The sequence below is a fragment of the Rhododendron vialii genome, chromosome 1a (assembly GCF_030253575.1).
Source record: "Rhododendron vialii isolate Sample 1 chromosome 1a, ASM3025357v1".
In the NCBI taxonomy this organism is placed as follows: Eukaryota; Viridiplantae; Streptophyta; class Magnoliopsida; order Ericales; family Ericaceae; genus Rhododendron; species Rhododendron vialii.
This window is the reverse complement of record NC_080557.1, coordinates 1,822,283-1,837,897: the sequence shown is the minus strand read 5'-3', so window position 1 is coordinate 1,837,897 and position 15,615 is coordinate 1,822,283. Positions and strand designations below refer to the sequence as shown.

General features: G+C 36.2%; 1 protein-coding gene across 1 annotated transcript; it reads right to left on the bottom strand.

Moving 5' to 3' along the window:
- Positions 1 to 10,655: 10,655 nt before the first annotated feature.
- On the bottom strand, positions 10,656 to 15,409 carry LOC131317433 (ankyrin repeat-containing protein BDA1-like). The gene is made up of 5 exons (XM_058346990.1): positions 14,992 to 15,409; positions 13,998 to 14,086; positions 11,098 to 11,396; positions 10,941 to 11,002; positions 10,656 to 10,762 (listed from the first exon to the last, which is right to left on the bottom strand). Exons 1-5 carry the CDS (start codon positions 15,407 to 15,409, stop codon positions 10,656 to 10,658), a joined length of 975 nt encoding a protein of 324 aa, XP_058202973.1.
- Positions 15,410 to 15,615: the final 206 nt, after the last annotated feature.

The window sequence follows — 15,615 nt, the reverse complement described above, 5'->3', positions numbered from 1 at the left end:
ATGATATTTTCCATCCAATTAAGTGTCTAGCTATAAGCCATCAACTTCATTCTTGATACAAATGACCTAATTAATATTATGTAAAAGATAGACGATTTTGATAAAATAAAATAAAAAATAAAATAAACACCTTACGTGGGGTTCAGATGGTGCATTATTATATTTTAATGTTGTATTGAAATTGAACGATGAGATTTGTTGAATTATGAAACTTCAAGGACTAACTATGTGATTTATTCTAAAAAATAATAACATTCTTTTAAAAGAAAATAGGAACGAAGGGTTTAAGACTTGAACCCCAGATCTTTTAGATAAATGTCAAACTCCAACACCTTATCACTATGGTACACAATTGAGAATTTGTAACTCTAAAGGCTATTGATTATATAATATTTTCTTGTATGTAAGGGCGTTATTTTCAGGCAAAAAATTTGAGAAGATAGAGGCCTCAAATGCTTCCGTCCTAGTGATGGGCCTGCACTTGTAGATCATATTATAGTTATGTCATTGGTGTAAATCAAAATGTCGATTATAATAATTTTTTTTGAAAGAAAATACAGTGACAATAAATTTACAAAATTATTTAGATTTTACTTCTACGGCCTAATTTCAAGGACCACCATTAAATTTGGATTGGTACGCATGGGGTGAAGGTTTGACACCGATCCATGTGTTAAATATATAGTGCCAATTGTTAAGTGCACCGCCCTAAATATTGATAAGATTGGGTATTAATATAATTAATTTCACCAATTACAAAAAGGAGAGTAATTTTCACACTCTATTTTTTGATATTCACACTTATTTTTTTGTACTCCATTTTAGTGTTGAAAGTGTATGCATTTGAGACAGTTGGATAATTATTTTTTCGTGACCTCTCATTTTTCCACAAAGGAATTTTGATTTTTTGAATTAAATTTTGTAGAAAAAGAATTTGATTTAGACTAATATTTTGAGAGGAAATTGTAGTTGTATTCGAAAATTTGGGTATAGTACTTACTTTTTGGTGAATTTCTTGGATGAAAATTTTGTGCAAAAACTTCATTTTTAGTTTAAATTATTGAGGTATTGTGTAGGGACAAATAAGAATTTGAAAAATTAGTGTAGAGGGAATCGAAAATTAAGATAATATGGTGAAAATTTTAAAATTTGAAAAAATAATGTGGCGGGAATTGAAAATAATTAGTGGTATTGTATTTTGTCAATTACTATCGTTTACTGAACATTCCGATTGAATTTTTTTTTACGACACGTTGTGGGTATGAAAACGCCAATTTATGGTGTTGTCATAACAAATTTGGTTATATTACTAAATTTGCGGTATGATATTTTGCTAATAATAACTATCGTTAACTGAGCATTTCAATTGAATTTTTTTATACGATATGTTGTGGGTATGAAAACGTTAATTTATGGTGTTGTTATAAAAAATTTGGTTATATTACTGAATTTGAGGTATGATATGTTGTTGATTATAACTACCGTTAATTGAACATTCTGATTGAATTTTTTTATACGACACGTTGTGGATATAAAAACGTCAATTTATGGTGTTGTCATAACAAATTTGGTTATATTACTAAATTTGTGGTATTTTAGACATGTGTTATTACGGAATATTTTAATTAATTTCCTTTAGTACGACACATTGTGGTAAGAAAACGTCAATTTATGGTATTGTCGTAACAATTATGGTTTATTATAAAATTTGTGGTATTTAAATATGTTTTCTTTTGATATGACACATTGTGTTAAGAAAATGACAATTTTAGGTGTTGTCATAATAATTGTGGTTATTTTTTAAAATTTGTGGCATTTTACAAATATTTTTGACTTGAGTATAACAATTGTTGATTCTGGTATGACATATTTTGATTTTGTTACGGAATATCATACGAGTCAAAAAAATTTGGTACGATTTATTGTGGTAAGATAATGCCAATTTATGGTGTTGTTATAACATTTGTGGTAACATTATTTAATTTTTGATATTGTACGCATATATTTGGTTAGGGTACAAGTATTATGGATTTCAGTACGAATAATTATGGTTATATAATAACAATATTTTTTAATTATGGGTAACCTGCTAATGACCTGTTCAACAGGTAAATTTTAATGTACAAGTCGTAACTAGAATCATAAATATGCATTAGAAAACCAAAAATTGGCATAATGAAAATCACAAATTGTCATAATTGAGACATACGGTATACCCTGTGTACCATAGCTTCCTCCCTTCCAAAAATAAGTTTGCACAGCTCGGGCTCAATGCTTTACGCATACAAGAATGTGATGATAATAAAGGAAAGGGGAAATGGAATTCTTTGCTTGGAATATTGTTAAAGAATCTATAAGAGAAAGAGACAGAACAAATTACTTAATTTCAGTCAACTATATACTCTTTTAGAATAGAATAGATTATTTGCATGCAGTATGGTTTGAAGAAGATGAATAGTTTGAAGGCAAAAGATGGGTCTCCAAAGGCCAGGAGTAACTATTATATATCTTTGTTTAAGCTTGAAAATATTAATCTCACTTTGTCCATCCCCAGCTTCAATAATTCTTTCCCTCTCTGTATGCAAATAAATGTAACCAACTCTCTAAGTAAATACAGCGCAATCTGTCCTAATTTCTTTAGATAAATAGAATACCTGCTGCGACCATTGAGGTGATAACATCCCCATATGCTTTCAACACTTTTCTTTAGGATATGAAATTCTATCTCTCTTCTAGACTTGGAAGCTCATGGCTACGATCATCATTCAAGTGAGAAATTGTCCAAATGATATCATCAACCGTAAATCGGTAAATGTAAAGCGAATTCTAGCTTTACAATTAAATCCTTTCACTTCACTAATACTCCCAATTTCGAGATGCCCAACTCTTGAACACAAGTATGTTTTTATTCAAAGATGGACGCTTATTTTCTTTACGAATGCTAAAACCCTTCCTCAAGCATATTCATTGAAGAGGTTCATCTTCATTACAAACTTTCATTCCCACTTCCAAATTTGCCATTAAAGTAACTTCTTCGGTCAAATTCAAGGAGTTTGGCAAGTGGTTATAATGAAACAATAAGTGTTCCTCTATGAGTTTACATGTTTCATTCTCGTAGATGCAAAACATTTCAAACTTTTGAGCTACTAGAAGCTAAGTTTGCCCAGTCGTTAACTTTAGGGACTCAGAAAGTAGTTGAGATGCGCGCAAATTACCCGGACATCCGGTTACAAAAAAGAAAATGAAAAAAAGTAACTTCTTCGGTCTCAATTTCAGTTTCACAATCTGGGGCATCCATTAAACCCGCCTTGTTCATTTTGGGCTCTCAAAACTCTTGGGTACGGGTTCCAATAATTTTTTTTTATCTATCTCTCTTTACTCATTAATTTCAAAAACCTCCCTCAAAATTCAAACTGAACAGATTAGTGATTAATAAATTGCTAAAAAGAAGAGGAACATTTTTTTTTTTTGGCAAATGTAGAACTTGTATTTATCTGTAAGACGAAAGTCTACACAATGGATCAGAGGAAATCCATGGGGGTAAATGAGCGTTCACAGACCGGACAAATCATTAGAGAGGGCAATCAGAGCACAGTATGTTCAGCCCTATTTTTCAAACTCGCCTAGCTAGATCAGGTGCGCGAAAAACAAAACTAATACCAAACATATGACCAACAAACCAAAAATGAAATGAAGCAAAAAATACACTTCCCTCCGTCATTGAGCAGCTCTTCTCTTGCCTTGCACCTTACTGATTGAGCTCCCAAGCCAATAACCCAAGAAGCCACCGGCGACCACACGGCTTCAAATTCAGAAGCGGCATAGCAGCAAACAGTAACCGGTTTTGGCGGAGAAGGGAAAGAAGAAACCAAATCTGTAAGCAGGAATTAACCCCTCCCCTCTCGCCACCCAAATTTGGATACAAACCCGAGGGAGGAAGGGAAGGAGAAGAAGAGGTATGGCGGATATTTTATGTTTTGAGAGAGGTGCTCCCAATTTTAGAGAGAGAAAAGAAAGTTACGGGAAAACCATTACTCAAACCTCACCCAAAATGAGGAACATTAAATAAGTAGAATAAATGATTTTTTAAAAAAATGTAAGCTCTTGAATACGGTCTTCAATAAATTTTATCTATCTCTCTACTCATTACTCTCAAAATCTTCTCATAATCCAAACCGAACAGTAAGGGTCATCATCGGGCCGGGCTGGGCCGGCCCAACCCGTCAATGTACTACCCAAGCCCGCCCACGGGCCGGGCCGATCAGGCTTTTTCTTTTTTGCGGGCTGGGCGGGCCGGGCTCCCTACTATAAATTGAAGCCCAAGCCCAGCCCGCGGGCTAGCCCAATTGACGGGCTAGCGGGCCAAAAACCGGGCGGACTTAAATTTCCTTGGAAAAGGAAAAAAAGAAAGGATTTTGTGGGATTTGGGGCTAATGGGTGGGCCCGTGGGAGGGCTTTTGGACGGGTACCACGGGCGGGCCGAGTAAAAATTTATAGGCCCGAGCTCGCCCATTACAAACTATGGGCCGGGCCGGCCCGCCCGTTTCACGGGCTCAGGCCGGGTAAAAAGCCCGATGGACCGGGCGGGCCGCGGGCCTTCGGGCCAAATGATGACCGTTACCGAACGGTGCCAACGTTTCACCTGTTATTTAGAGAAAACGATGATCTTTCTGATCGGTAGAATATTTAATTCCTTTTTTTTTTTTTTTTTTTTGCTTAGTTAATATTTGATTCTTATTCTAATGTAAAAAACGATTATCAGAACAAATTCCCCTGTACCATTTCTCGGTTAGTACCTAGCATTTCTCGGTTTGCAACAATGGCCAGGAAAGCATCAAACAAAAAACGAAAGGCGATCACCGGCGGAGGATCTCCGTCGGGAATCTCACCAGCGGCGGAATTAATTGCCGGCGACGTCGATCTTCTCACAGAAATCTTCCTACGTTTTCCGGCGAAATCCCTAATCCGATTCAAGTCCGTGTCCAAGCACTGGCTCTCTCTCATCTCCCACCTCCAATTCTCCACCAACCACTCCTCACGAAACCCTAGCCCTTCAATCTCAAGCTTATTCTTCTACTCCGACAGCCGACTCGACTCCGTCTCGCTTTCCGGCCACCAGAATCTCCCGTCTCTCTTCTTCCTCGATGGCGTCGAAGGTAAGGACTCTAAACTCCTGCAATGGCTTACTGTTGTACGATACCGGTTCTCCACGCGAACCGATGTACATTGTCTGTAATCTGACCACGCAGAAATACAAAGTGCTTCCTAAACCTAGTGGCCTTTCGTCTCGATCAGCTATGCGTCGTGGTGCCTACATGGCTTTTGATCCTTCGAAATCGCCTCACTACAAAGTCGTCGTGGGTAGTCATTACCCTCGTAGTAAGCGCGAGCCTTGATACTTTGAAATCGATACGTACAATTCCGAGAGTGGGAATTGGAAAAAGATTATTCCACCAGATACATGTTGTGGTTGTGGTGTCTTCTGGAGTGGAGCAATTTATTGGTTAGTAAGTTATAAGAATGTTCTCATGAGATTCGAAGTTGATGCCGAGGAGATGACAGCATTGCCACTCCGTCGCAGAAGTCTTTCCAAAGAAAGTATGAAGTATTTTGGAGCATGTTGCGACGGTTTGATTATCATTCAGACTCGTTCATCCTCTACTTTGCAACTTTTTACCCTAGAGTTGAAAAGTGACACTTGCTGGTGGATTTTGAAGTACTGCATGAATCTTAAAACCATAGGATCTGCATTTTAGTCTGAATCTTAAAATCATTCAGACTACGCACTGGTATTAGCCATTCCCGGAAACTTTATTACCTATAATATGGAGAGGAATAAACTGGGTGTGCTTCATGATCTGGTCCTAGGTGAACAAATAAATGAAGGTGTGAATGGTTATGCTAATCCCTTTGTTGAAATTCTATGTCTTGTTTGAACAACACCCTACATGCGGGAGCAGATGTGTTTTTTGTAGAACTTTTCAACTAGTAACGAGCTTCCTAGTGTTGAAAGGTTTGATATTTTGCGGATTGTAATTGATTTCCACTCAGCTGTTTTTTCGTAACTAACTGCAACTGGTTAATAAGTAGAATTACTTTATCATCTTACCATACAGATGTTGCCATACCAATGATAAATTCGAAATCATCTTATTATATGACAGCTCAGGGTCTGAAGCTCACTCGTATAACTTTGTCTTCTTACTTTGATGAATACAGGTTCTAATTTTCTCTTTGTTGTAGTTGTTGTTGTTGGTCTCACATGCTAGTATCATCTTTTCATGTTGACATTCTCTTTTATGTTGATGTTAGACACACCAAGAGCGATAGTTCACTTCCTCTGCATTCTGTATGAGGGCCTCCATATGATGTACTATCACTTTGGGTGCTTAAGGGTGAGCCCTGATCTGGCCATTGTAACACATTTATAATTCAGTGTCACAATTCACAAGAATTGGAACTCGACTGTCAGTACAATGTCCGATGTCCTTATTTCCAGTAGTTTGTGCCAAGACAATTCCGGAAGATGATTTCTAATGGCAATCTGTGCTGTGTGGACTTTGTATATCTATCCCGTGGAGTGCGTATTCTTTCTAGGTTGAGCTGGGATTTTGGAGGGAATGTTTTCTTTAGAGGGAGTATCTCGTTAATTACTCTTGTTCTGGCCCTTGGTGCAATTTCAAAATTTATTCCCTTAGGTTTTTGCATCTGTGTCATGGAGTGACCTTTCCAAGTACTATTGTTAGTGAAGGGCCAGCGTGTGCTTGTATCAATTTTAACTTGCCTCATTCTTTCTTGCATAGAGCCTCGGATCCTAGCAAACGCGGAGATAGACAATGGCGCAAACCCAGCATGATACAGACACAGGAACATGTTGCACAGACACTTAGGGGACAAGTTCATTAATACACCAATAGGATTTATATTTATAGAAAATTATTACAACTATTCTAGCAAAATTAGGGGCAAAAAAAAAAAAGATATATTAACATTAGGAAGATATAGGAATCACTCAATTAATATTAAGAAACTCAACATCTATGGCGATTTTGAAATATTGATAGAGAATCACTCGAATTGTCCCTTCGGTACGAGTCCAAGATCGATACTCTGCTTCCTGGACACCCTGTTGTGGTTACCAGTGCACCCCACAGCGGGCATGCTTTGATTAATGGAATAAAGGTTATGGAGTGGGCTATGTATAACGATGGACGTGTGATTGTTCATGGGGTGGAGGATTTCTTTGATCCCGCGTTTCAGACCCTTTTTTATCCGTGGTACGACAACAACAACAACAAGAAGAATGGCATCAACAAAAGTGGTGTCGACGAGGCAGTTTCGTCGAGTTCGGGGTGTGCTGCTTCTTGGCAGAAAGACATGACGGTGGACAAGTTGTTCATTATGCTGGCTGTTGTTTCCCTTGCTGGATCGGTTCTTTCTCTGGTGCTCTGTTACTGGGCTAATCGTCAATACAGTGAATACAGTTTCATTAGTACTGAGGTTTAGTAGGGATATATAGTACAGCTTCATGGGCTTGTGGCAAATTATCATGTAAATGTTCAGAATTGCTTGGGGTTGTGTGTGAGACGGTTCACTTTTGGGATTCTGTTCTGAAATTCAGACGGGAATTGTTGAATGCACTTTCAATGCTATTCAAAGTTCTTATGTTTTTTGAAGTTACCTTCGGAAGTTGTTCTTTAGCTTAGCACTTTTCTTAACTTGACTTGACCTGTCGCATTTGTCGTTCTTGTGTGTGCTTCAAGTGTGTTTATGATGTACTCCCTCCGTCCCGGTTTGTTTGTCCTATTTTTGACTTTTTGAGAGCGTTTGACCTCTCAAAAAATTGTCTATATTTTTCAATTCGTAATGTTTTTAATATGCAATATGGATCTTGTTTGATAGATCTCAATTAGTTTTATTATACAAAATCTTCAAAATCATAAAAAATGTTATAAAATGTAAAATATAAGTATATTTTTTAAAGACACGAAGTTCGACGATTGGACAAACAAATTGGGATTACTGAGTTATCAATGTTTGTTTGTTATCCTCCTGTCTTATTGTCACATATCAAATCAAGAAGACGTGGCGACATATTGCAAACATCATGGTGACATCACACAAGCGATGTCATGTGGATGACATCACCACATAAATAATTGTGAAGGAAATGTTGAGGCCACAGAATCAAGCTGGAGAGGCCCGTCCAGTTTGCACTTTCAAGTAGTCCGGTCCAGTTTTGGATTATTTATGGGCCTTTTTCGGGCTCATAATAATGATCAAAATCGTTTACTTTTTAGAGCTCGTCGAAAATATTGATCACGTCAAAAATCATGTTAATCGGATATTATTTGATATGATTTACTTGCATTACATATTGTAGACTTCACTTTTGTGTGTCTTTGTGTGTGCGGTAACTACTGTAGTATTTATCTTCTTCTTCTTCTTTTTCCCAAACGGCTCTGAAGTATTCACACTGCTTAATATTACGGATTTCGGTCGACCTGTCTGTATCCGATCCGTTATCCATCCCGAACGGATCGGATTTTTTAGATAACAGGGCGGATTCGGATTTATTTTTCAAAAAAAAATCAGAGATCGGATTGGAATTGGAGGTGAGTCTGTCCCTGCCCCGATCCGCCACAAATCCGATCTCCATCCTTGATCTGCCCCCGAATATCCGAAAATTTATTTATTTTTATCAAAAATCCACCTCCGATCCGCCCCGATCTATCCCCGAATACTCTTTTTATAAAAAATCAGGTTTTTTTTTTCAAATTCGGATATCCGAATCTCCGATCGGATCTCTGTTCTCCGTTCGGGGCGGGGATGGAGGACCGAAAATATATCCGATCGGGGATCGGGGTGGATTCGGAGGTCGGGTGGAAGGTTCGGATTCAGATATATCAATATCTGTCTCCGATCCGCCCCGTTGCCATCCCTAGTTAATATGCATAAAACTAATTTTTGGCTTGCCTTGGACTAAAAATTCCTCTATTGTTTCTTTTTAATTTTAATTTTGCTCTCTTAAATTATATGCACGAAACAATAGGTAGTTTTGCCTTTAGATAGCGATATTGCTTCAGTAAGCTATAATAAGGGACTTTGGGCAACTATAATAAATGGCTATGCAATGGAAAGTGCTTGGCATTCACCGATATCAGCACGCGCGTTGTAACTGTAAGGCCAATTGGCCATGATAAGAAGACTAATCTGGTCTCAATTTAATTGAGTTCATTTACGATTAATGTATCTTTCTGGCACGGTATAACTTCAGATCGAGCTTGCTCGTTTGCATCCATGTACACTCAAACTCGAGATCATGGGGTCAATTTTTGCAAAGGCATGGTTTGTTGGCCTCAATGGCGGCCATCGAGTTGGTGTCTTTGAAAAATCAACCAAGCATTCACAATTTTTTGTTTTCCCCTTAATAATCAAAATATACTTTAAAGTTCTATCATGTACTACAATTCGAAGCTTATGTTTTACTAAACTTTATGGTCAATAACTAACTGTGGATAATAGGAGAATATGCAACAAAATGTAATAAATTAAATATTGAAATTGTAAAACTCAATAGAAAAATATTGACCTTGCAGATGTACACTCATGCTTGCCAGGTCTTGTGGGGTTAAAGATATTATTACTATATGATTTTTTCATAGGAGAAGCGTGGCTATGTGATTTTTTTGTTGGACAGAGAGAGGTTTTGGCTAATCCTTTTGAATTATTTTTTTTTGGTCTTTACTTTTTTTTTCCGCATTTGTTAGTATAAAATTAATTTTTTCGATTATTAATTTCTCTCGACGAGAGGAATCTATATGTATAATGTTATAGCAAAAAATTGAGAAAATAGAAGAAATACAAATAATCCCAAAAAATCTGTCTAATTTGGATTATTTTTTTCGGAACTTTTCAAATATTTTGACCATAATTTTATACATACTAGATTTTACTTGTTGAGATGAACTAATAATCCATAAATATTTAACCCAAAAATAACAAATGCAAAAATTTTTGGAATAAAGAAAAAAAAAACCCCTTTTGAGTTATTAAGCCAAAAAACGTACACCTGAGCGACATCTTTTGGTTAGTTACTTAAGTAAAACAAAAATGCAAGAGGCACATCATCTCAATCACACCTCAACCACACCCTCTCACATACAGATGAGTCCCACTGGAACGCGACCCATATGTGAGAGGGGAGTGGTTGAGGTGATGCGCCCCTAAGTAAAATACTAAAAATAGGCCACTGGACTAACCCCAATAATTACTAAACATAAGCACTATTACGTTAATTAAGTAAGAGGAGTGATAGGCACAAAGAAAATGTACCCCGAAAGTATCCCAAAAAAAGCAATCAGTAATTATTCATAATAAATCCCAAACACTATTCATTGATATTTTTAAAGTAATCTAAATAAACTAGACTATAAATGGAGTCATATTCTCATTAATAATCACAGGAACCACACATGTCTCTTGTATCTCCCTCCATTCATGACACGGATAACATAAATACATGACACCTAAGTAACATAAATTCGGAATCATGCTACGTCCACAGCCATCCAAACACAACACCAAAAATGACCCCGCACCCCACATGTTTGGTATTGTGTTTAGATGGTTGTGCACCAAGTATTTTCGAAAGATCAAACAGTACTGGACACGTTCTCGCCAACTGCACTTGGAAGTCTCGGCCCATCCCTTGCTAATCTGCAAACCATTTCCCTGGCCATCCAAATAGCAGCCGCGAGCACTGCAACAGAAAGTAGCAGGAAAAAGGCCCACACAATCACAGAAACCAAAATGGTATTGGTTACGGCCATCAGATGCTTCGGCTAGACAGCAATGATGGAATATGTATAAGTGAACGCCGAGATTATGATCGTCAATAACGGAATTATGGATGAAAAGAACCCCCCACGATTTCTTACCGCTAGTGGCGTAGCTGTCGCTAGGAGCAGTTGGATAATAAAATACAAATATAGAAGGAATCCTACAGTGTTGAAAAAGATGAAGCACGAATATGATTTCGGATATTTATAAGCAAGTATAGCTTTTCCGGCTACGTGTTCTTCTGAATCGTCTTGCCAAACACCGCCTGGAGGGTTCACCCTCACTTGAAATGCCATTGTCGCAAACAGCGATGATACAACCATAAATGTCTGCACTACATTCTGCCCGCTTGGAGTAATCTCAGAGACCACCAGTAGTTTTTGACTCTCCATCTGCGCCCCAACTGCGCGTAGCAAAGTTCGGATACCACGATCCACTGCTTCCGGAAGTGGATGATTTCGCACGAAGAAATAATTAATATCCATCGCCGTCCACCCAGCTCCATTTAGTTCATTCACCTTTATTGTAGTTCTGTCGAGTATATGCTTGACAATCTGAAATAAGTATATACCCGGTCTCACAATTAGATTAAATAAAAAAATATATAGATACACAGAAAAGGACAAGGTCAATAAGGTAGATTTTTTTTTTTTAAAAGCTTTTGATCATAAATTTTTACGTATTAAATTTCTCTCATCAAGGCTATTGGAAAATTGGAAATATGTAAAAATTTGATCCAAAACTAACAATTTTTTTTTAAAAAAAATAGTATATTACAAAAGTAGTTTTCTTTATAACATGATCTAAATAACGTTAATAATACGCCAACCCCCCAAGTCCTCTCTCCCATTCTCTTTCAATCTCAAATCTCTGAGTTTTTTTTTTTTTATAGGATCTTCTCTTTCTATCTCTATTTGTATTTCCTCCTTTTTCCACTCTCTGGACTTATCGATCCTTCATCACCGTACCAAGGTGTTGTTCAGGCTTCATGGTGATGGTGGATACCCATCAATTGCGTGGACTAGCGGCGGTGGTGTTCCAAAGACATATCCTTTTCGGATGAGATTTTGCAATTTTTTCTACTCTGATTTGTATTTAGGCAACACTTTGGAGCTTCCAGTCTTTATCATTGACTTGTACTATTGCCAAAATTATTTCTGAGATGAGGGCTGATCATAAGATACATGAAAAATGTCTATGAAAAAAAACTCAATGGCTCAGATTCAGGTCATTGATTTTCCTTTCATTGACCTTTTTTCATGTATAATAACATTTTCCTTCCGAGATTTGCTTCATTAGGGAGCTTTAGGCTTGTATCTATATCATTACACAATAGTGTCTTATCTTGATTTTTATGTTTTGTTGTTAGAAGTGTTATATGTTCTTATCTTTGTATTTTAGGTTAGAATTAATCCTCGATGTGTCGCTGGGTTCTTTACAAATGTAATGTTTTTTTTCCGTTGATAAAAAGAGGGCTGCTATTCCCCCCCCGACAACCCCCCCCCCCCCCCCCTCTCTCTCTTTTCTTTCTTTTTTTCCTTACAGTTTCTTCTCTTTTTTCTCCCTTTTCTTTTCAGTTTAGTTTTTTTTTTTTCATTTTATTTCCTTTTCTTTCTTTCCGGTTTGATTTTTTTTTTCTCTTTAATAATAGGTTCAAGTCTAATTCTTGGCTTTGTAAAGTAATTAAGAGAAAAAAAATGTTTCAATTGATCATGTTTATACGACTGTTTTCCTTTTCTTTTTTTGTCCTTTATAGATTAAAAAATATAGTTACAAAAATAAGTGTTTCAATTTTCAATCCGTTTGAACCAGTGCAAAGATGTTATTTTTCTGATCATTTCATCCTAAATGGTCGTAATAATTTTTTGGCTCCAAGGCCTTTTAATGAACACCCTAACCCTAAGAGAGTTCTGAAACTAAATAATGAGTCTTAGGGTGCTCGTTGAAAGGCCGTGAAGCAAAAAAATTCATTAAGATTACAATTAGTGTTCGGAAACTAATTACGAAATGTATTTTGCAAACGACGTACTAATTCAGAATACAAATGTTATATTTAGGATTACTTTTTTTAACTATAGTACAATTTAATAAATTTGTTAACCATTATTTAGCATAGATCCTCTTAACTGATTCTGTAGTATGTTGTTTCAAATCACGTTTCTACTCCATAGGATTGCAAATGGCTGGTTTCTATTTTTTTTTTAAACTTAAACGGAAACGTTTCAGGGGCTTCGTAGGGGCGACTGTGCCAATGGGAACAGCAGAGCCCTCGGGTGCTCCCTAATTTTTAATTTATTTTTTTATTTAATTACTTATATCTTATTTATTTAATTTCTATAAATACACAAGAATTAAGTGCTTTAATTTTCAATTCAGTTAAATCAGAGCAAATATCGTTTTTTTTATTATTTTATTTTAAATGGTCATAATGAATTTTTTGGTTTAAGGCCTTTCAACAAACACCCTAGCCTAAAGACTCATTATTTAGTTTGAAGACTCTCTTAGGGTGTCCACTGAAAGGCTTTGGAGCCAAAAATTTATTACAACCATTTAGGATGAAATGATCAGAAAAATAACATCTTTACACTGGTTCAAACGAATTGAAAATTGAAACACTTATTTTCGTAACTATATTTTTTAATCTATAAAGGACAAAAATAAAAATAAAACCGTCGTATAAACATGATCAATTGAAATACTTTTTTTTTCTTAATTACTTTACAAAGCCTAGAATTAGACTTGAACCTATTATTAAAGAGAAAAAAAAAATCAAAACGGAAAGAAAGAAAAGGAAATAAAATGAAAAAAAAAAAACCAAACTGAAAAGACAAGGGAAAAAAAAAAAGAAACTGTAAGGAAAGAAAGAAAGAAAAGGGAGAGAGAGAGAGAAAAAAAAAAACCAAATTGAAAAGAAAAGGGGAAAAAAAAACTGTAAGGAAAGAAAGAAAGAAAAGGGAGAGAAAGAAAAGGGAAAAAAGAAGAAGAAGAAACTGTAAGGAAAGAAAGAAAGAAAAGAGAGAGAGAGAGAGAGAGAGAGAGAGAGGGGAGGGTAGTTCGGGAAACAGAGGGGGGGGGGGGGGGGGGGGGGGAGTAGCAATTTTCTGATAAAAAACTGCCAAAAATTGAACAATCAAAAAGTTTGAATTTGGACATACCTCAACACGCTTACCGAAAATAGCTAGGTGTAATATGGTATTTCCATTGGCATCCTTAGAATGTACAAATTTGGGATCTCCAATTATCTCTAGCAATAGTTCCAGGAAGCGGGGGCTCTGCTGTGCCTCATGGCACAGCGCCCCCTACCTACACCCCCAAACGGTACCGTTTGGGATTAAAAAAAATCTTAAGTTTTTAATTTGCAATCTTAAAGAGCAAAAACGTGATTATGAGAGCCTTAGAGATAAAATTTAATTATGTCTCTTTAGAATAATATCATCAGAATAATAAGATCTTCACACTGGTTCAAACTGATTGAAAATTGGAGCAGTAAATTTTTTAACCATATTTTTTAATATATAAACGGTCTAAAAAATTAAAAAATTAAGTCCTCTAATTTTTAATTTATTGAACAAGTGCGAAAATCTTATTATTCTGATTATATTATTCTAAAAAAGAATAATTAACTTTTGTCTTTAAGGCTCTAATAATCACGTTTTTGCTTCACAAGATCCTAAATAAAGAGCAGATGCTTAATTATGAGAGTTCTAGAGATAAAAGTTAATTACGATCCTTTAGAATTATATGTTCAGAATAATAAGATCTTCGCACTTGTTCAAACAGATTAAAAATTGGAACAATTAATTTTTTAATTTTTTAGACCGTTTATATATTAAAAAATATAGTTAAAAAATTTACTGCTCCAATTTTCAATCAGTTTGAACCAGTGTGAAGATCTTATTATTCTGATCATATTATTCTAAAGAGGCATAATTAAATTTTATCTCTAAGGCTCTCATAATCACGTTTCTGCTCTTTAGGATTGCAAATTGAAAACTTAAGATATTTTTTAATTCCAAACGGTACCGTTTGGGGGTGTTTGGGGGTGTGGGTAGGGGGTGTTGTGCCATGAGGCACAGCAGAGCCCCCGCTTCCATAGTTCCAAACTCTCAAGCTGATTATAGTTTACTCACAAGTGCAAAATACTGTCACCTCGATCCAAAATAACTTGTGCTGCACGGGGGCATGTTTCAACCAACTTTTTCAATACGTCGACCTTGCCTTCCATCGCAGCGATATGAAGAGGGTTATTACCATCTTGATTACGAGCCATGCACATCTCAGGGCTAAGCTCCACTAAAGCTTCCACAATCTTGACGTCCCCATTAGCAGATGCTATGTGAAGGGCTGCTCCTAGTTCCGTATCTAAAACTTTAGCAAGCTTTGGTTTAATTTCCAGAAGTTTTAGAACAAATTCTAGTTGCCCGGTTGATGTAGCCACATGAAGCGGATTTTTCCCTTTGAAACTTCCCACCAAAACTTTATCCAGAATGTAATTGTCCTTTGCAATTATTTCATGTAGTGATTCTAGATCCCCTCTCATAGCTGCATCACAGAGCAATTCCTCCATTCTCTCTCTCTCTCTCTCTATAACAGATTCAGTACTGTATGTTTTTCAAGAATAAGTTTGCAAAAGGGCTCAATGCTTTACACATACAAGAATGCGATGATAATAAAGGGAAGGGCAAATGGAATTCTTTGCTTGGAATATGGTTAAAGAATGTATAAGAGAGAAAGAGAAAGAATAAATTACCTACTTTCAGTCAACTATATACT

Coding starts and splice junctions, on each gene's coding strand:
- LOC131317433 (XM_058346990.1), bottom strand. CDS start 15,409: ATGGAGGAATTGCTCTGTGATGCAGCTATGAGAGGGGATCTAGAATCA. Junction 11,397..13,997: donor TTTTCGGTAAGCGTGTTGAG/GTATGTCCAAAT, acceptor TACTTATTTCAG/ATTGTCAAGCATATACTCGA. Junction 10,763..10,940: donor CGACAGCTACGCCACTAGCG/GTAAGAAATCGT, acceptor TTTCTGTTGCAG/TGCTCGCGGCTGCTATTTGG.